General features: G+C 30.6%; 4 protein-coding genes across 4 annotated transcripts in view; 2 read left to right on the top strand and 2 right to left on the bottom strand.

Annotated features, from left to right (window-relative positions):
- The window catches only part of LOC126737469 (dynein axonemal heavy chain 1-like), a 101,766-nt gene extending 101,230 nt beyond the window's left edge, over nt 1–536 (bottom strand). The window contains exons 1-2 of the mRNA XM_050442380.1: nt 227–536; nt 58–165 (exon numbers count right to left, since the gene is read on the bottom strand). Coding sequence (XP_050298337.1) covers nt 58–165; nt 227–499 — 381 coding nt within the window. The 5' untranslated portion in view covers nt 500–536. The remainder of the gene's footprint in view (nt 1–57; nt 166–226) is intronic.
- Nucleotides 537–1,806: 1,270 nt separating this feature from the next.
- On the top strand, nt 1,807–4,993 carry LOC126737362 (39S ribosomal protein L53, mitochondrial). The gene is made up of 3 exons (XM_050442229.1): nt 1,807–2,044; nt 2,129–2,251; nt 4,622–4,993. The coding sequence occupies exons 1-3, from the start codon at nt 1,899–1,901 to the stop codon at nt 4,773–4,775; spliced, it is 423 nt and encodes a 140-aa protein (XP_050298186.1). The 5' UTR covers nt 1,807–1,898; the 3' UTR covers nt 4,776–4,993.
- LOC126737363 (uncharacterized) lies at nt 4,777–4,993 on the top strand. The gene has a single exon (XM_050442230.1). The coding sequence runs from the start codon at nt 4,777–4,779 to the stop codon at nt 4,957–4,959; it is 183 nt and encodes a 60-aa protein (XP_050298187.1). The 3' UTR covers nt 4,960–4,993.
- A 394-nt stretch (nt 4,994–5,387) lies between these two features.
- Nucleotides 5,388–19,490, bottom strand: LOC126737204 (TBC1 domain family member 23). Its single transcript, XM_050441981.1, has 8 exons — nt 19,366–19,490; nt 19,192–19,300; nt 16,503–17,226; nt 16,331–16,442; nt 16,074–16,243; nt 15,741–16,016; nt 11,767–11,960; nt 5,388–10,720 (listed from the first exon to the last, which is right to left on the bottom strand). The coding sequence occupies exons 1-8, from the start codon at nt 19,392–19,394 to the stop codon at nt 10,331–10,333; spliced, it is 2,004 nt and encodes a 667-aa protein (XP_050297938.1). The 5' UTR covers nt 19,395–19,490; the 3' UTR covers nt 5,388–10,330.
- Between the last annotated feature and the right edge of the window lie 2,225 nt (nt 19,491–21,715).

Raw genomic sequence — 21,715 nt, 5'->3', positions numbered from 1 at the left:
ATTAAAACGTCGTTGAATCACATGAAGATACACTAATAAAATAATATAACTAACTACCTGATATTGTCTTCTTCGCCTTTCGATAGCAACGTTTCTAGGTAGTGTTCTAGGATTAACTTCATGCTGGTGTTGTACTTTTGGCTTAAATGTATCTACTGGGAAGACCTGTTAGAGATAACTTAAGATTTTTAAAACTATTTTTTGTTTAACTATAAAATAATCTTACTATATCTTTCTCCTCATCGAACGCTGTCCACCTTTGTGCTGGTGCTAATTCAACTTTTTTTTGCGGCTGCGCCATTTCCACTAAAACTGGAGCATACCGCTCCGTTTTGACTTGCCATATCAAACATGTTTTTCTGTTAACCCCCGGAACTACTTTCTTAAGCGGATCAACGTAATTTAAATTTGTTGGCAATTCAGCGTAATAACCTCGTCCTCGTTTACCTTTCTTGCTTAGAAAAGACGGATCTTTGGTAAGCTTATTATTACTAGTCATGTTTCATGAGCAAGTCATCAATTAGGCAATTATTTGGTAAATTATGTCTTAACTGACAATGTCAGAATTTCAGGTGAAAATATATATGACAAGAAAGTTCACAAATGAACTACATGTATTTGTTACAAAAGCTTTTTTTTCCGTTGTTATCTTTGTTTTGCTGTTTAGCAAATCCCCAATTTTTGATACGTACTTCGGCGAACTTCATAGCTGTATCTGAAGGCAAACATAGCTTCTATCTAGATATAGTTATATCTAGATATATCTAGACATCATATAGATCTAGGTTCTCCGTGTACGATTCGAAAATCGAAATTATCAGATATTTTTGAAAGTTTTTTAGGCTAATGCAATATTGGCTAGTTTTTTTTTAAGTTCGAGCTTTTGTATTACAGTACTTTTATGAAAAAAAAAATATCAGAGAAGATGAAGGTAACACCAAAAGATCCCACAAATCATACATATTACAAAGAGTAATAATAATAATAATAATACATAAATAAAATAAATATTTATTTATTGTCAGCCAAAATTATAAAAAGATTATCAGAGCAATGGTTCAGATTATCAGCAATTAATTGCTTAGTGGGAACCTAAAAACAATATTATATACAGTCACTTTTCTGAACGCGCAAATAAGTCACCAATTTTGTCCTTACTTAAAAAAGCGAGGTATCGTTGGCAATCAAGTTTCAATGGAAATGGTTCTGATAAGTCTTTTACATATAGGGTAAAGAGAAAGAGCCTCAAGATAAAGTAATTCGACTGTCTATCACTTATTCCTTTTGATCAGATTATGAGCTAAGGAGAGTACAGGGTAGTAAGTACGAGTTATAAATAGATTCTATGAAATAATATCCTTGTGATTATCAGTAGGATCTAATAAAGTGTAATTATCTAGTAAAGATGTAATTAGAACAGAAAAATATTTTAACTTGCCTCTAGTCCTTAAGAGATTTTGTATGTAAAATGGGGCAGTATATAAAGTATGGAATTCCAAATTTAATTATCGTTTAATTTGTTTCTCATTTGATCAATTTTAGCCAGTATAGTCTACGAGTATATATGAAACGATTATAACAGTGGTAATTTTTGAATCATCCATTAACATTATTTTAGTCTTACTTTTTAGCTATCATATTTTCAGGTAAAATCCTTTCTGTTTCTTCCTGAGAATGACTTAATTTAACCTGAAACATTTACGTAAAATGGCTACCGCATACATGTTTATGTCTGAATGCGCCTTAACAATAGCAGGATCCCTTGGTTTTCTTATTGTGACTTTGACATTTTAGTGCCAAATGAATCTGTCAATGTCAACTGAAAAATCAAAATATTACAAATATTTAAACGTTTCCATGCTAAAAAATATTTAAAAACCCTATTTAAATTTGAAAACATGTCGATTTCTTACAGCGGAACCTTTACTAGGTCTGCCGGTATTATAAGTGCTTTATACAAGCAGCTGAAGCAAGTCAATTTAAAACCAGTGAAAAAAATTCAAGTTCAATTTGATCCTTTCCATCCTCAAGCAGTTACAGCCAGGTTAGCTTATTGATTTTTCTGCTGAGCTATTTTCGGGCACCACCCATCTCATTTGTGGCTATTTATAATTTTTCTCAATTTTAGGGAGTTTCTTTACCATATTAACACGCCGTACGTACAAGACACCAACTTAAATTGCCTTATTAAGGCCAATGTAGTTTGTGACCGGAGTGAACCTGAGATCAAGATTGATTTGTTGGATTCAGGGTTAGTTTTAACTAATTTTTATTGGTACTTACACTAATAGTTGGCTTGTGTGAGATTTTCCTTTTTATTGTATCTTTTAAATGAATCTCATGCCAGGTTTATACAACTTCCATTAATGCATAGCTATTTCTAGTTTGTAAAAACTAGCAGAGAGTTGCTCTCGAATTGCTGAATGTTTATGTGTTAGTAATTGAACTCATTATCTTCACATCTGCAATATTGCAATTTTTCTTTGTGTATTTCTCCAATTTGATTGATTCTTAGCTATAGTACACAGAAAAAATTTCTGTTCATTTGTTCTCTGATCTAGAGAAGATACAAATAAACATTGAAGTATTATGATAGTCGCAAACAAAGCTATGAATTGTGAACTTGTATAGACCCAATAAATTATAAATTATCTGCCTGTGTATTTAGTAATGTAGGTTATGATCCAGTATATAGTCTAAAATATTATTTCTCAGTGGCAACTTAAGGTTTACATGTGAAAATGCTGATTTTCATACATTTGAAAAATAGGATTTTCCATAAAAAGGACATATAAACAAAAAAGGATAGTGGGAAATACAAGGCTAGCCGTTAAGTTTGTCCAAAAATTTATTTCATTGGGTGACTTTCAATAACCAATTTGGGTCTATTTTAATTTAAAAATAAAAGGAGGAAATTAATTCTTTTAACACAAAAAACATGTTAGCCCTGGTATAAGAATATTAAGGAAAACATCCATAATGTGAGATTTTAGATGTTTAGAATGACGACCAGCAATACTTGCATATTATAATTCTAAGATAGAGATATCACAGGGAAAACTGTAATAAAAAGGATTGTGTTTTATCTATGTCTGCAAAGTAATTTATTCTTTTATAGACTTACCCAGATTTTAGAATATTTGTTAATGCCTTTAATGTTATTTTGATAGTTAGTTATTTTTTGGATTATGGGGTAAAAAGTAACTATTTTTTAAGTTTTTCAGCTACTCGGATAATCTTTTTTAATGTTTTTCAAGCTTTTGAAGTTTGTGCCTAATTATTTCTGAATTAAAAAAAATATATTTTTTGATTTAGTACATCTTTGCCCCAATGATTGACTTAGAATTATAAAGGGTGTTCCAATAGGAATGCACATTTTAAATTGCACTTTTTTTATTTCAGTAGGTCAAAAAAAAATTAAAAGAATTATGTAAATAGTTGTGCTAAGTCCAATGTTTTATGAGAACAGTTCTTAAATTACATGGCAGTTTTGGTCGACACAATGTGATAAATCAAAACATCTTTTATTAATTAATTAATTGTGTACATATTATACATAGGAAAAAAATTACACTTTTCATATTAAAAAGGAAAAAGACTAAAACACACTTAAAATCTATTAAATCTTATACAAAGAATAAAATGCAGCACTAAAACAAAACTTTCTGTAGCTACTAGCCTATGAATGGGAAAATTGATGGCTGTATATCTTGTTAAAATATTGTGAAATGGCTCAAATTGCTGGAACTTTTCTGTTTTGAAACAAATATGGTAAGCATTCACATATATAGAGCTCAGTTAATGCCAGTAAACCCAATTGTCTAAATATGTTATTTAGACATAGTTCATATTGCTTTTTCCACTGAAATAAAGGCTTGATATGCATCTATGCTTCTACTCCAGAAAATCTGGTGTTTTTTCATAATTTTACAGTTTGATCAGCAATCAATACTTTCTCTGGGATGCTACTGTTTTGTGCAAAAGCACATAAAATTAGTTTTCTCAATGTTAAAAATTAAACTATTTTTTATTAATCAATGCTGGGCAGTTTTCATTAGATCAGCAGAGGCATGGAGGAGCTCCGAAGCTATTCAGTTGTTGATTGGAGACCAGAACTGGCCTGCAAGATCGTGCGATTTCTTTTGTTGGGATTTTTTAACATCTCTCTTATATGCTAATAACCCAACAATTCTACTGGAGCCACAATTGTGTTAAAATATAATTAAAAATGTTTTAAAATGAATAAGTCTGTCACTAAAGTAGAGGCGGCATTTGCCAGATATTATTCTTCACGTTTAATTACAGTGTAGTAGCTTTATATTAAAATACAAAGAACGCTCAGTTTAAAATAAATTATATTTGTTTATTTCAAAATTTAAAATGTGCGTTCTGATTGGGACACCCTATAATAACAACGCCATTATTCAAAATTCACATTTGACTTGTTTCATTTAACTCTTAGGCTCAACAAATTTTTTAGTTTGGACTTGAATGTTAGTAATTCTGACCCTTACAAATTCATTTTCAAAATAATTACATGAACTGAATGACAAAGAATGATTAGAATCTTTTAGAGGTGCGTAATTACTATTCGTAATACTTTTAATTTTTTTATTTTTAGGACCATTAAAATCTTAGCAAATAACTTGACAGTACTAGAGATATTACAACAAATAAATAAGCACATCAGTTCAAAAGTGAAAGTTGAAGAGGTTCAAGTACTGCAAACTAAATCAGCGAAGAGTAGCGCGGGAGGCAAAAAGACGAGACGATAAAATGGTAAAAAAGTCGGGAGAAGCTAGAGTAGAGATTGTACATTCAATTTATGAGCAGATACCGGCCTTTACAGATATATTTGATGAGGAGACATTTTATATTTTTGTGGCTTGTTTTGTTTGCTCAACAATTGTGGTGGTCTTTATTCTGTCAAGATTCATAACCATTAAAGCTGTAGAATAATATTTGTTAAGTTTAATATAAAATGTAAAGTCAATAGGTTTTAGAGTATTATTTATTAATCCCTTTTATCAAGAACTTGACAATGAAAGCAATGGTAGCAGATCACTTATTAGATATTGAAATGGTAAATTTGCGTGGTCCAGTACGTTATGATTTTGCACTATTTTTAATAAATAATTTGTAGTAAAAGTATGAAAGTTACCTAGAAGAAGAAACAGAATATAAAATTCCAAGAATTTACTTTCCAAATCTTTCAGCAATGGTGATAAGTATGGTAGGTAAGTAAATAGCATAGGTTATAAAAACCAAGTTTAATGAAATTGTTTATACCGTTTAAATAGCAATAATATAAATGATATTAACAATGCAATTATTCTTCAATGAAATAAGCATAATGAAAGGGAAGGTTTTTAAATAAAAAACTAATCTATAAACATATTTTATTAACAAGTCATATATATCTATGTACTCTACTAAAATTACTACAGCAAAAAATAAATGATTTTATGAAACACATAATAAATATAGCAATTTTTTATATAAACGTAGCTAGACGTCATCAATTTTAAGAAATTATGAGTTCATATAAAGAGTGAATATGTGAAATATAACTGATTTTTATTTAATTAAATTATTTTAATTTTATCTACAAACATTTTTTATTGTGTGTGTTTTTAAATGCGTATTTTTATACCTACATGAATGAACACTGAACATTAGAATTTATGGAGTTTCATCAGGTTCTTTTTAGGTTCAAGTTACGGTGATGTTTCATTTGGCAATTACCTATACTAAATAATATGTACTTACGCGCTTCTCATTTTTAATATTTTGACATATAATCTACTTATTATTAAGGAATATCTTCGATAAATTTAATGTACTTGCCTCCATCATATGTTAGCCAAAAGTGTAAGCTTTTATTTATTTTTTCAAAAAAATCTTTCTATGATTAATACATGAGAAGTGATTTGTAAAATATTACAAAAAAGGGTATAACTAAGCATGTTACGCCATTAATTCGCCTAAAATATAACAAGGTATTAAATTAATCTGTGACCATTCTTGAGTGAACCGTGATTACAGTAAGTCAAAAAAGGCAAATTCTCTGTGTGAAAAAAGATATTTACTGATATTTCGAGACATAAAGGTTAGATTTTTAACGAATATCTTCTAAATAGATATTAAATTGTACGTTAGAGACCAATGTCCCTGATATATAATTTTATTTACCATGACCGATATAAATACCGAAGTTTTTTTTTGTAGAAGCGAGAATCATTCACATGTAAGGATGAAAGTATTAAATATCATTCTTAACCACCACTCTTTTTATGATCTACTCTTATTTTACACAAATTAATGACGTTTATTAAAAAATTTAAATTATATTAATACAAGTTTTTATTATATCATCTAATTACTTTTATTGTTTCTTTGGAGTAAAAAGCATCAAAATAAAATTAGCTAGGCAATAAAATAGATTGTTTGAAGTGATGGAAATAAAAACTTATATGAATACTACATTTATTATTACCTATATAAAAATATTTCTAATTTTCAAGTAAAGAAACTCAATCTCAAAAGTTTCGTATTTCTTTAGCTATAAAATTTTAATTATAAAGACTTTTTACAATAAAATGTTTATCCAATATAATAATATAAAGACAAAGTTATTTTTAATGTTGTACCAAATGGCATATATTTAGCATCTGAACCAAAAATATTTTTTTTTAGTTTAACATATCGATGGCAAAAAGACAAAAGGGCATAACGTTAGCTAGGTTCTAATAAAATTTCCAGTTATAGTCAAAATGGGTTATGTCCTAACATTTATAGTTCAATACAATATGAATGTATACTTATATAGAAGTGTCAGTCTTTATATTTCAATAAGTAGGATCACTCCATTAAATTAATCCATTTTCTTGTGTTTCAAATCTGGTGTGTAAAGAGAGAGTTAATGAGAAGAGAGACTTCAATATATGTCTGCATTTTCCACATGCATTTTTTGCTTTATATGAATTGTCTAAAGAACTACGCTTACGATTTATCCTTTGAGTAAAAGATTACCTAATTTTTTTTTCTTTTAACTAACATGTTTAGGCAACAATTGACAATTCATTTTTCATTTTTGCTGGGAAACAAACCTAACAAAGGCAAATTATAGCACCCTTGGATTATTAACATATGTTACATGTTTTTAAATTATTTAACTTTTGATTGCAGCCAACTTTTAATTAGTTTTTAGATTAATATTTTACATAAATCATATCATAAATTACTTGTTGTTTATTGTAAAGCATATGTATATTCAAACATTTCATTATATGAAGGGTGCAGGGAAAAAACCAGATATGTCACTTTTTATTGAAAATCTCGGTAGAGGCGCCATTGAATTCTTCGAATGAAGACGCTTATTTTAGAGTACTAAAACCGGGAAACAACCACCGTAGTCTTGCATAAATTAGTATCTAAAATATAGCGTACCGAATAAAAACCAGCTTAGTCCAAACGCCCAGGGAAAAAACCAGCGATGTCATGTAAACAAACCGGCTGATGCAATATTCATTTTTAAAAAACGTGCCAGTATTATTGTAACTGCAAAAGTGTGACTTCTTGTTTGTCTGTGTGATTAATAATAAACCATTATGGTTAATAGGTCGGATGTCAGAGGCCTCTAAAATGTTGAAGTTATCCACTCATGAAGCTGGATTTCAAGATGGCTCAAGATTAAAGTGCTTTGAGGTACTTAATGAGGCGCAAAGAGCAGAAATATTGAGACATTTTAATGCTCTGAGCACGATGAGCAAAATTATTATTTAGCTGGTTTAATTACAGTCATACCTGTCCAGCATAGAAGACCTCGTCAAAACGAGAATACTGCCAGTTTCCATGATGCAAGTTATGCGTATTCGGTTCGAGTTCGCGATGGTGATATTGCGTGATATTGGTGTGTGGCAAAGCTTTTTGTTCCATTCATGGGATTACAAAAAATAAATTAAATTATATAAAAGAAAGCCTCAAACGAAGTGGTGCAGCTCCTAAGGACAGACGTGGAAAGCATAGTGCAACTCATAGAAAGGACGACTTGACAAAAGGTTTGGTATGTGACCACATCAAAAGCTTTAAGGGTCGTCAGAGCCACTATAATCTAAAAGATACAAAAAAGACCTATTTACCAGAAGAACTTACAATCAAAAATGTTTAACCTCTTTAAGGAAAAGCATCTAAATGCTAAAGTCTCGTATGAAACGTACAGAACAATGTTTAATAAAGAATTCAATATTGCTTTTGGATACCCTAGTGACACGTGTGCAACGTGTGATGAATTTCAAATTAAGTTTAAAAGTTTGACTGTTACTGATGAAATTATAGAATTAACCGTTATGAACGAGTTGCATAAAAGAAAGGCTGAGGCGTTTTAGTCAAGGAAAAGGCAAGCCAAAAAAGCTGCAAAAAAAGCAACAAAAAGGAAGCCATCTGCATTGATTTTGCAAAAAATATTTTAATTCCTAAAATTGCCACTAACGACCTGTATTAAAACGCCAATTGTCTATGTACGCCTTTAATGTACATGTCCTCTCTTCGGGTCAATCTATTTTTTATACCTATCATGAAGGAGAGGCTAAAAAAGAATCAAACGAAGTTGCATCTTTTCTTCTCCACTTTATCAATAATTATTTAGACGACGATGTTGAAGAACTGCAAATCTTCTGTGACTGCCGGAGGACAAAATAGAAACTACCATTTTTCGATTTATTCATTTTGCAGTAAACAACAAAATTCATAATCTGAATGAAATAAAAATCACATTCCCTATAAGAGGACACTCCTATTTGGAATGTGACAAAAATGTAGGATTGTGGGATTTAAAGAGCCCCTTTGAGGTCCCGGAAGAGTTCGAAGTCATTAAGCATTCCCGCTCCAAACCATCGCCGTTTGTTGTAGTGAGTGTGTCACAAAATATGATACTGGATTGGAAATCATTTTTAGACACAATTTATTTACAAAAATGCCCATTTAAAATCCAGATTTTGAAGGAAATAGTGGCATCATCTGATCATAGCTGCCTTACCTACTACCGTTCAACATATAATGGACCAGTTTTGTCTGGATTAATACGAAAAGGCTTTGACCGAAATTCAGCTTTAAGATGCGGAGAATTTTTGCTGCCCGTTCCGGTATACGATAGTAAGTTATAAGAAAGTTTTAAATAAAAATGAAATGTATTAATTTTTGTAATTTTTGTACAGGTCCATTACCAATTCCAAAGGCTAAGTTTAACGACCTAATGAGCCTCTTGAGATTTTGCAATCCAAAAGCCGTGACATTTTTATAATAATATGTTGATAAATAAACATTAAAAATTCCAAAAAATTAAATCTTTTTTATTTCAAAAATAAAAGCAGCTGGTTTTTGTCGGTTTCAGGTGACATTGCTGCTTTTGTTCCTGCAAAACCCTGAGTGATGCAGATTTTTTTGCAATAAAGCCGTATTTAGTTTTTCTAAACCAAAAAACCATAGTCATAATACTTACTCTAATGTGAGAAGAAATGACATATCTGGTTTTTTCCCTGTACCCTTCATATATAATTCTATCGTTTTAAACAAACTTGTGTTATAACTGAATTATAAAAGTTCTATAATTTGCCTGTCTTTCTTAACATGTATGTTTTAGCAATGTTGATGATGTCAAATTGCGTTGAAACGTTGGCATTTTAAATACGAGAATAAGTAGTCTAAGAAAGCTATTTTCAAATCTCGTTACCTAACTTAAAGATATAAAACTTGGAGCTTGTTGTATTTTACTTCAGAAAAATAAATTCACATGCATAAGTGTTTTAACGTTTTTATGGTGTTTGAAACTACCTTGAAGTTAATTACTTTTATTGGTATAAACGGCAAAAATCTTTAACAGATTAGTTGCTATTAATTTCTATAAAACACCTCAATAATATAAATATTAAGAATATAGCCCTTTATTTAAATGGTTTGCCATTTTCTCTATTACCAACCAAAATATAAAAATCTAAATTTAAATAAATAAATATCTACCATATTCTAAAGAAAATGTCGACAATCGTTCCAAATGCTTCACACATTTCTTTAAAATGGCTGCTAGAAATATTGTGATATTTTTCTAAAATCAAATTGTAAATTGCTCTAGTAAAGTTGCTATAACTATATTATAGCGCTTATGATCTTTTGCCTTTCAATAATATATCTCATTGAACGTTTCTCCAGATGCTAAAGTAAAGCCCGCAATAGCTTAAAGGTACCTTTATTTCCCTAATGGTAAAAGAACCTTAAAATAGAAATACTTTTCGAAATAAATACAGCCTACAAAGAATCTAGATATAAAACACGCCTATTTCCCTTTTAACTGCTTTAAAATCTGATCAGAAATAACCTTCGTAGCTAAATCCGCTTGCGGTATCAAAAACTTATCCATATCGGAGATTTTTAAATTTTCACCCTCGGACACGCCATATTTAAACGTTATCAACTCCGGATGTCTTTTTCTTGCGGTGATTTTTACAATAGCTGACAGAGGACGTTTTACTATGACCTCGGCCATTCCTTTTTTACCGGCCATTTCTCTAAGTACAATTAATTCGTTGTCTGTAACCATAAGATGACTTTTGAACATCGAACCACTCATTCTCACTTCTTGGCAAGGAAAATGTTGGATTATTTCCGGTTTTTTTAGGTAGGCGTTTATTTGGACTAGTTCGTGGCCGCTGTCCTTTTCTACTTCCTATAATAATAACAATTCTTTTTTTTAAGAGGTTTTGAAAAAACCATTATTAAATATATAACTGAAATAACAAGGTTAATTTTCATATTATTAATTTCATACATTAAGTTATTTTGTAAACGGACATACTAGTATGTTTGTAGAATTTAGAAGAAATAGGTAAATAAATAAACCTTAACTGTACCTTAGTATAGAGGTAAATTTCTGAAAGATTCGTTTGTATATAAAATAAGGTGCTGATCCTTAAGGGTGTTTTTAAGAAGAAATGCTCAAATAAAGCTATGTTCTAAACTATTGAGCTACAGACTGTTAAAAAAACTACAGAGTGTTGTAGTGGCCACTTTCAACAGCTAATCTAAACTATTTTAATTTTTGTTCACATATTGTTCTTTTAATTCAATAGTAATTGACCATGCATCAATTTTTTTTATTTCTTTTCCGCGGTAATCGCAAGTCGGACGAAAAAAAGACAAAAAATCAAATTTGCCCTAAAATGAAAGGGGATTATAAAAATAGTTTTTATTTTACGGAAAAGCAGTGACGTACAAAATATTTAAAAAAAATAGTTAGTCTAAGTTCCTTTACGGACGTGATGTGTAGCTTAAAGTTAAGGGCGCCACTGGTTAAACTTAAAAAAATCTGCATGAAAAAATGTGTAGCTTAAAGGGGTTTAAGACATAGCTTTATTTAAAGTTTTCTTCTTAAAATCCCCTAAGGATTAATATGTATAATCTACTGTTTGTTTCAACAATAGATTATCCGTAAAAATTAAGGATTTGGGTATAGACCTTTAGTGTAAAGAAGTTATTTGAGACTGATAATCAAATAATATGAGTGTGTTTTTTATTATAGCATTTTATTTTAATTTTACAATTATTTTATACCTTCTTAAAGATATTTAATGTATTGTGGTTGTAATTGATATACACTTGGCGGTACCTCACGCTTATATATACTAAAATGTGAATTTAGTCGCGGAAGTTTTAATAATATGGAAAAATGCAGTTAACAACTTTGATTACTAAACCTCAAATTAGAATTCTTACCTCAATACTGGCCACATTGTCGTGGTCATCGTCAATACTAAATACTGGTGCGATATCTCTATACCTTTTGCCTAACTTATCGTTGCTGTTCACATGCCTTTCCTGTACAGGACTGTTATTTGGGTTTACGATGTATTCGATCAGTTTGCCTGTTACCTCGGCTGATTTCGATTTCATTGCTGCAGATATTTTGCCTAAAAATGTTGACTTATTATTCAAAGGGATCTAAACTCTATCCAGATAGGTAAATCCTAACTCAAGTAATGGTAAATTGCCCTTTCTAACCACAGTGTTTCCGAAGAATGCTTTGTTCTAGAAGTATTCGTTAATTAATTTTAAACGTTTGAATAAGTTTTAAATTAAAATAAACTACTTAAGAAGAAGAACTAACTGTTTAGCCCAATAAGAAAGACAAAGCACTAACTCAGTTTTACAAATTAATTAAATTTTTAAGAAATTAGAGCTCTTGCAGTCTTTCGAAGATAACAGAACAGATAAAGAAATAATGCAAGATTTTAACAAATTCTATTTACAGTATAATACCGATTCCTTCATCAATTGATTGATTGATCAGTGAATTAATTAGTTCTTCCATGAGGTATGCTTTTTCCTAGGAGCATTTCTAAAAGGTAATTTGCTTTAAGTTTTTATTTATCCTATGTTAATGTAGTACATTTTTGTTAGCAATATTTTATTAGGAATTATCTGCCAGGTATATTTAGAGAAGCTAAATTATCGTAAGGAAATCAAATTCACTTGAAAGCCGTGGTTAGGGTTCTGCGTATTTCATATTTCACAATCAGAACACTAGGCAAGCCTTAAATAAAAATGTAATTATTCCAAAGGCCACACAGACTAAATGTTAAAAAAACTTTAACATATACCCTAACAAAAATCTCAGAAATAAACCCTATAACAAAATTAAACGTAAAATACACGACTGTATATTCGATAATAACGTCACTTGGTTAGTATGATATATATATAGTACTGTTTCTTCTTCATACTGTTTTTTTCACTAATTTAATTTAATTCTATTTTATTGTTAATTTGAATCACTTTTATTTATATATTGTTTTCTTGAAAATTGTTTTTTTTTTAATTAATTTGGATAGATAAGAAATGCATACATAGTATTTTTAAAATACCATTGTGCATTGGGTATTTTTAGCAGTATCTGCTAAATAAATTATTATTATTATTTTTATTATAGGTATCGTTTAGGTATCTATATTTGGAGACATAGTGTCTTTTAAGTAATTTTGTAAGTCTCTATATAATTAGGTTTGTATAAGCATTCCTATTTCTTAACTTTCCTTACATCATACCCTCATGTTTTGTAATTGTTTATATTGGAAATTAAATCTTTTGACCCTTAGAGGTTAAACAAATCGCCGTTTGTAAGTTTCGTAATCTAAATTTAAGGAGCTATTGGAAAATTGAATATAAGGATTATCCAGGAATAGTTTTTTAAACTAACGAGGTTTTTTCTAAAGCTTTGAAGCAGTAACATATTTATGGCAACAGAATTCCTAAATGTTGAACCATTATTATAAGTTAAAAAAATCTATACAGCGTATATTCTGAATAATACATAAATCCATGTGAAGTGAAATTAACAAAAGACCCCACCTAGATGTTAATTAAAAAATCTTCGCTAAATGTGAATAAAATCGATTTGGCAAAAATCCAGAGCACGAGAAGGTCAACAAATATGCAAGACAAAAATAGATATTGAAAAATAACCCATTTTAACATTGCTATTTAAAACACTGCTGAAATTTTCAGATATTTGCAATGAAATATAGCATTTTGTAGCTTAAGGAGAGGATTCCTGAATGTGGCATATAACTAGGACGATATGATATAAAAAGCCTAAAAAAATAAGTTATTACATCATGTATTAATTCAAATATAGATTTTTCGCAAATAAGAACAAGAAAAAAAAAGTATTTACGGGAAATAATAAAAGGCATTATCTTTTCAGACGGTCAGACTATGGGTCATGAAGGCAGTACAATTAAGAAAATTGCATCGTTTAACACACATTTTAAATATAACCAGAACTACATAAATTACAGTGTTTCTATGCATATACATAATTTCAAATTTTTTAATGCTCATTCTATAACATAAGCATACACAGGTAAAGTGGAGTTTTCTTCCGTTGGCTATATTAAGCTACGCATCATATTTAGGACTATGAGAAATTCTATTTGATCCCAAAAATTAAGTGTAGCTAAGAACTTTTTTTCGAATTCTACTTTTCATATGCATTAACCATTAAAACAATGGCCATACATTGAACCGCAAAGGTTAAATTGTGATAACACTAGTGAATCTTAGAATCTAATAAGCCGAATTCAATTCCGTCATAATAAACCTCAGTCGACTATCAAGACCAATGATTTTGAAGAATTTTTAATACAAAATAATATTAATAAACATTAATACAAATTTTCCAGGCAATATTACTTTTAACGTGTCAAGGAAGCGAGTTGCATGTTACCATTATATTATTATTGTTTGCAACTTTTTATAGAAAACAGCAGTTTTTGAAAAAAACTTACCTGTAAGGATTAAATTCATTCAAGAATTACCCTAGAACAGGATTTATAATTTTTAGACCTCATTAGTGATGTAAAGGGTAATATTACCGGTAATTTTGGTAATATTACTGCAAGACCGGTAACATTGGTAATGTTGGGTTTTTTTTCACTCTATACATATACTCTCATTTATTCGCTATTCGCCCAGCTCTACTTGGCTTTACTGGCGCGAGGCGCAAGGACGAAAGACGATCGTGCCGTACGCAACAATTTAACTGAAGCTGAACATTTAGCTGCGACGGAGTTCTTCTATGAAACTGCAAGGCGTCATCCAAAATATTCTTCAGAAGTAGGTTTTATTATGGAAGCACTTGCACAGTACAAAATTAGAGGTGGTAATCTTTTTGCTAAGGAATTCGTTATTTCCAGCGAAAAATCTATGTCCGGGCATGTTTGGTGGGCAGGAATTTGCTCCAGTTCTAAAATAAGTAGATTGGCTGTAGACATTTTAAATTTACCATCGTCAACAGCCGTAACCGAAAGAACGTTTAGTACTTATGGATTTATTCATCGGCAAAGAAGAAACAGGCTTACCGTGGAAAGAGCCGGAAAACTAACCTATTTTGCCCATAATTATAATTTACTAAACGAAGATCATTCAAGAAGAGAAAAAGCTACTGAGGATTCTGAGGAAGAAATTGAAAAAGAAGATCTCGGTTTCGAAATTATAGACTTGACTGAATTAACCAAGGAGAAAGAAGAATCAGATGAAGACGTTGGGGATGATGAGGATGATTTACCATTATCCACTCTATTTCGTAGTTCATTTTGACTCGTTTTTTTTGTGTTTCCTAATGTTTTTACAGTTTTGAATTAAAAAACTAGTATTAGTTAAAAAGCTGTTTTTTTAATAAATTACCAATATTACCGTAATATTACCGGTAATTTTACATCTATAGACCTCATATTAAAACCTATTTCTATACCTATAAGGATATTAAAGACTATAAATTGATTTTTCCGTTAATTCCAGCAAAGTGCATTGTACACCCATTAGACTTTAACAAAATCATAATATGTAAACATAAAATCAAAAACTCTATATTCATTTATTAAGAATTTGATATTCTATTTGTTAAAGGGATATAGATTTATAAAGTATATTTTTAATTTATTATGCAAACACAGACAAATAAGAGAATTTAGTTGAAATTAAATGCTACCTTAGCTTTATTGCGATTTTTAGCTTACTTAGCTTTATTGTGATTTTACTGACATAAAGAAAGAATTATTTGTCTAATATTACATTCTTAGTTAGAACAACAAAAAACCCAATCAATCATCTTATTTTAGTATCTGTTTCTCGTACGTACGTACAGTTTATATCAAAAAATGTCTTGATAATAGTCATAATATACAGCTTACCAAAAATATCGCCTGAATGTGTGGATTTAATTTGTGTGGCCTGACTAGCTTGACTCTCAATCTTAGCGCAAGTAGGTGCACAGACAATACACTCCCGCGGATGATGGTCTTGTAAATAGTTTAAATTCTCCGATAAATAATCGTGCAAAGCGATGTAACCACCCGATAATAGCGAAACATACTGGGTATGCTTTTGTAGGAAAGAGGACACGATCATGTGCGTGTACTGATCCTCTTCGCTCCGGCCGGTTCCGAGAAAACAAAGATGTTCACCACCTTTATCAAAAAAATTAAAATAACATTTAAGGCCTTCGAATCTATTTACTAATTTACCTGCTGCCGAATTATGTGCTAATGCCTGCTTTTGGGCACTTAAAAGGCCTTGTACGGCAGTCAAGAAGGAACTGGGCTCTTGTAACATTAAATTGCAGTCCAAATGAAATGCTGTAGGTAAATGGCCAGCGTTGTAGTGTTCGACTGGGCGGCAATCTACTAAAAAGAATCTAAAATAAAACGTACCTTAATAGTAAAATATATTACAAACAGAAAAATAGTATATTTTGTAGTTAAGATAAGTTTATACTTTTTACCTGACTGTATCTACTTTATTTGTCGACTCTTTAGCAATATTTTCGACGAGTTCATGAACGGACACAGGAAGGCATAAAGCTTGTGCCATAGATATACCCGAATCACTACGACCTGTAAAGATAATAAATATTTTATCATGTTACATCCTACAGAATTCACCACTGTACTTACTCAACAAAAAGTCATTTCTGAATGATACCGGAGTCTTTAGGGCGTAATACTGTGCCAAAGATGAAAAATCAACCACATCATCAGTCTCAAGTCCACAAGGCATATTAGACAAACAGCTAATTATTTTTTCTCTGCTTTCAGTTTTCATCGCTATAATTTTATCTCTAGCATTTACAATCATTATAAGGGAAAGAAAAAAGATAAAAAAGGGATCCGACTGCTGAAAATAAAAGTCCCACATGTTTATTGTCACTGGCAAACTACATGTAGCTGCAAATAATGACTGGAACCATGATAGACAGTAATCTTCTGGGGTTATCCTTTTAGTATCCAGAAAAGAACATAATTCAGGATCGTGATACAATAGTAAAAGCCTTAAAATATGAAAAGCATTTCCATCTTTCCCGGATATCTGGGGTACAAAAGTATCGCGAATAGCCTCAAAAAGGTTGTAAGTAACAGACTTGGGAACTTTAAGAGTGAGAAGGGGAAGAAGTATCTCAATCCAGCCATTGTTTCTTGAATATGTGATGTTTCTACTTTTGCAATAATATGTTATAATTGACTCTAAGTCAGATATGACTTGTATTTTGTCTTCTTCATCGTTTCCTAAATTGGAGACAAAATTTTTGCAATCCTCCCTCAATAAGGCTTGGTTGGGTAAGTCGTAGACCTCATTAAAATGTTCCAGTTGGTTCTCCTTATCTCTCACATCAAGACATATCTGAAATTAAAGTTCAGAAATTTTATAAAGGTGATAAATATTGTGATTATAACCTTCTCCCAGATAATTAAAAGTAACTAAGTGTTAATGGTAGACAATTTTAATAATTAAATGTAGAGTACAATATTTTGCAGAATGCTCCTACTGAATGAAAAGAATAGAATACTGAAAAGTATACAACATTTTCATAAGTCAAAATTTAAGGCTTTTTAACATCTAAGGGAAAATGTATTAAATTCATATATTCAATCAAATAATAAATATTTGATAACAATTTGGAGGACAATCAAGTCTACAAACTTTAAAAAACTCAAAATAAAGTTATAAAGGTGCAGCATACACTTTGTGATATAACTCACATAGCTATCTTATGATTCTATTGCATAAATTTTAAAATTTCAATAATTTAACCAAGTGTATAAATTATAATCAACAGTATTAAACTCTATGAGGTCTATAATTATTAACAAGAGCTTCTTTATGCATTAAGGAATCCTATGTTGGTAGGCAAAGGTTAAGGTATGCAGAATTAGGTAAGTGTAAGTAAGTGACATAACATACTTAAACAGACCTATAGACAGAATTCTCTATCTTGTGTGCAGATTTTTGAATAGTATAAACATTTTTCAGCAGACCAACACAGCACTTAAGATGATGAACGTCCAGATCGACATGTTTCTGCTTCAACTCCGCAAATAGTGATTAATGTTAAAATGATTGTTCAGCTGAACTTGTGAACAAGGATAAATAAATTACCAGAAAAATTTTACCTCTGTTTTGTATGAGAGGTTTGATGAAGGGCCTCAATTAACAAAAACATCACTTGCTATAAGACTTGCATATTTTAAATTGATGTTCCACTGTACTTGCCTAGTTTATCTCTCTATGATCTTCTTCCTGTTTCCAAATATTAATTTACCTTGCAAGAAGCCCATTTCGAATCTATGGAAAATCAGTGGAGCTGTTAAATGCTCTTACAAAAGAAAACTTTCCAACAATGTTTAGTCAATGGAAAATAAATGGAATGATGAGGGGGAGGGTAGAGGGGCATTCATTTGTAGATTATTTTTTACAATAAAACTCTAGCAGTCTAATTATTCAATTAATCAAAAATGTTGCAGTACAAAATACAATTATAACTCTATAAGTAACTCCAACATACATCCCTTAAATGTAAGAATAAATTTCGAATTTATAAAAAACCAGATCAAAATCAATTTAGAATTTTAATTAATTTCCACTTAAAATGAAGCAGCTCCCTTACAAATTATTTACAAAAATCTGTTAAAGATAAAGAGGTGTTAATTAATTATATTCTTTTTTTCAGAGCAGTTATTTTCTGTACCTCTTGTTGTGTTATGCTAGTTGTATTCTATGTAGTCTCTAGTCCTAGTTTATTGTTATTGCTTTAGCTTATCTTAATACTGGAATGTAGAATGTATCCTGATATTAGCAATAGCTGTTTAGAGGTAGAAGAGTTTCATATCAAATTTCTTAAAAAAGTCAATTTCTGTAAGAATTGTAGCAAGATTTTCTTACATAAGAAAAAACTTATTAAGAGAAAAAAGAACTGAATATGTTTATTGTGCAAATATAAATTTTACTTTAAAAAAACGTTAATCCTGAAAATTTTTGAGATAACAAAAATTATATTTCACATTACCAAGCAAATTACTGTGTCATTAGCATGCTCTCTGAAATTATAGGGGCCCAACATCATGTAAAGGAGGATTTAACATTTTTAAGAAATCAGTCCAGAATTTATATAATTTGTAAAATACACAAAAAAAAATTGGTAGGTCCTCCTTGCCCATCCTTAATATCATGACTAATCGACAAGGTCAGCAAGGACTACTCATCAGACAGTCATTCATACCTTCCGGGCTTTGTACTTTCTTGCTTATTGCACATCATATGGATATGCAGCTAGCTCTTAACTATTTTAATATTCGGTTATAAAATTACCTGCCAAACTTCAGGTCTAAGAGACTCTGGCAAAGGTTTTCCTTTACAAATACAATAAATGTCAGTGGCTGAACACTCTTCCAGCAGAGCATTTTCCAAGTCACTGACCCTAAATTCGGATGAAAAAAAAATATGTTAGAACACTTGCGTAGAAAGGTAAATTGATTTACATACCACTGGTTGTCATCGTCATTTAGAGACATATTTTTCCATTAATTAAAAAATAAATACAATTATACTTTCTTGGTAATTCGTGTTTTGATTGTGTCATCAGCTGTTTTTGACATGGTGCAAATTTCGTTGACGAATACGACAAGATGGCTGCTTGTCACTTCTAAGGGTGGATTTTCACGCTCTTGATATAATCGCTAACCCGTACACGATTTTGTTGTCGAATTGAGATCCGCAAAAACTGATAAAATAAGGGAGGTATACAGGTATAAGAAATTACTTTTGCAATAATCGGATTTATGGCTTTATTTTTTATTATCCATTCTTTAAAGCACAAAATTTCGATTAAATTATAAAGGAGATATAAGATTTTAAAGCCCTATACCTGTTCGGGTAACTAAGGTCTTGAGCGAAACTCAATGTATTAACGTGTAATAATAAATCTAACGCAAGTTAAAAAGTAAAACATGCGCAACTCTTTAATTTAAGTTAATTTTGTGGAACGTTTAAGTAAAAATAAATAAAAAAAGACGGTTGGCTTAGAGCAAAGCCTTTTTATTTAGAGAACTTATTTTAAATCATAAATATTGCATAAAAATAAAGTTTCATAAATTACTTCGACAGTTAATTTAGATATTTATTAGAGTAAGACCAATTGACGATACTAAATTTTGGCTTTAGAGAAAACTTATTTTGTAATATAGCCTTATATTACAAAATAAGGTTAATGTCGCAATACCTAAATATTTAAGGTAGGTACTTATCAAGAACGGCGCCAAACATTTCCCGATCGAAACAATGAGTTGCTATAATCTTTATCACCAACATTGTTCGAGATTGGTACATCTTGGCATTCATCCGAATTGTTGTTACACGTTAAATATTTTCATGTCACTACGTTTTTTCTTTTTGAATAATGGAGGGAGAGCAAGAGTTCCCAAGCCTCAAGAACTCATACAGTATCGGACAAAAATAGAGCGACGATACAGTTTTTTTCTTTTATTAAAAAAGCAACAACGCAAGCAGAATTAAAACTCAATAAAACGAATACACTCATTAATAAACATATATTTATTACTTAACATACCAAAATTCTTCCGTATAAACAAAATCATAAAAAGAAAAAGAAAAGTTAAATATTTCTATACGACAAAAATTAAGCGACGCTTACAATAAAAATAAAAGAGAACATTATCAGATTGCGCCCTTAATATTTAGTCCACAAGCATTTATTTGCGATTACCTGGCGGCACCTTTGAAGCATGGAAGAAATTAAATTATCAATTATATCTTGATCAATATTTTTCCATATATTTTTAGTTTCTTCAAAAATGTACTCTTTGTTTTTATAGGTTTTACCTCTAAGTTGCCTATCCACAATTTCCCACAGGTTTTCGATCGAGTTAAGATCGGGCGATTGGGCTAACCATTTAAGAATGGCTATTTTATTTTCATTATCCATTCTTTTATACATTTTGCGGTATGTTTTGGATCATTGTCGTTGTCGTGTTGGAAAACAAAACGTAGTGGCATATTCCATTCCGCATAAGGTAGCATGAGATTTTCAAAGATATATTTATACTTAAACCTATCCATAATGCCCTCAATTTGGTATATTGGTCCTATTTCATAGCCAGAGAAGCAACCCCACACTAACACGTTGCCACCTACATGTTTTACAGTACCTTGGACATACTTTGGGTTAAGTCTTTTACCTGCAATACGACGAACATATTGAACACCGTCACTTTTATACAAATTAAACTTTTGACTCATCACTAAAAAGTAATTTTTTCCATTGCTCTGGTGTCCAGTGAGCATGTTGTTCTGCAAACAGAAGACGTGCTTTAATATTCTTCTTACTAAGAAGCGGTTTTTTGGCATGTTTGCATGCTTTTAATCCTGCTTCAACTAGTCTGCGCTGTATCGTTCGAGAGGAAACATTAGAGCCCCCAGCTTCAGCCAGAATTTGCTTTGCTGACAGAAAAGGATTTGCCTGGGAGATTCTTTTAATTTTTCTATCCAGTTTCTTTGAAGTTTTTCTTGATCTACCCGTCTGTTTTCGGTTAACTACTTTTCTTCTAATTCGATAGTTCTGAATGGTCCTCGACACAACAGATTTTGAAACCCTTAGTTCTTGTTTTATTACGTATTGTGGTGTTCCCATCTTATACGATGCAATAATTCTTTCTTTAAGATCAATAGAAAAACTTTTACCACCAGGCATTTTTAAACAAAATATAGATTTGATACCGACCAAAACCGATTGTTAATGGTATGAACAATATCGATCAAGTCGCTTTATTTTTGTCCATGAAAAAATGCATAAAAAAATACAATTTACTAATCTCTT

This window comes from Anthonomus grandis, chromosome 6, assembly GCF_022605725.1.
Source record: "Anthonomus grandis grandis chromosome 6, icAntGran1.3, whole genome shotgun sequence".
Classification (NCBI taxonomy): Eukaryota; Metazoa; Arthropoda; class Insecta; order Coleoptera; family Curculionidae; genus Anthonomus; species Anthonomus grandis.
Note: the sequence above shows the minus strand (reverse complement) of the source record. Positions and strands in the feature narration are given on the sequence as shown.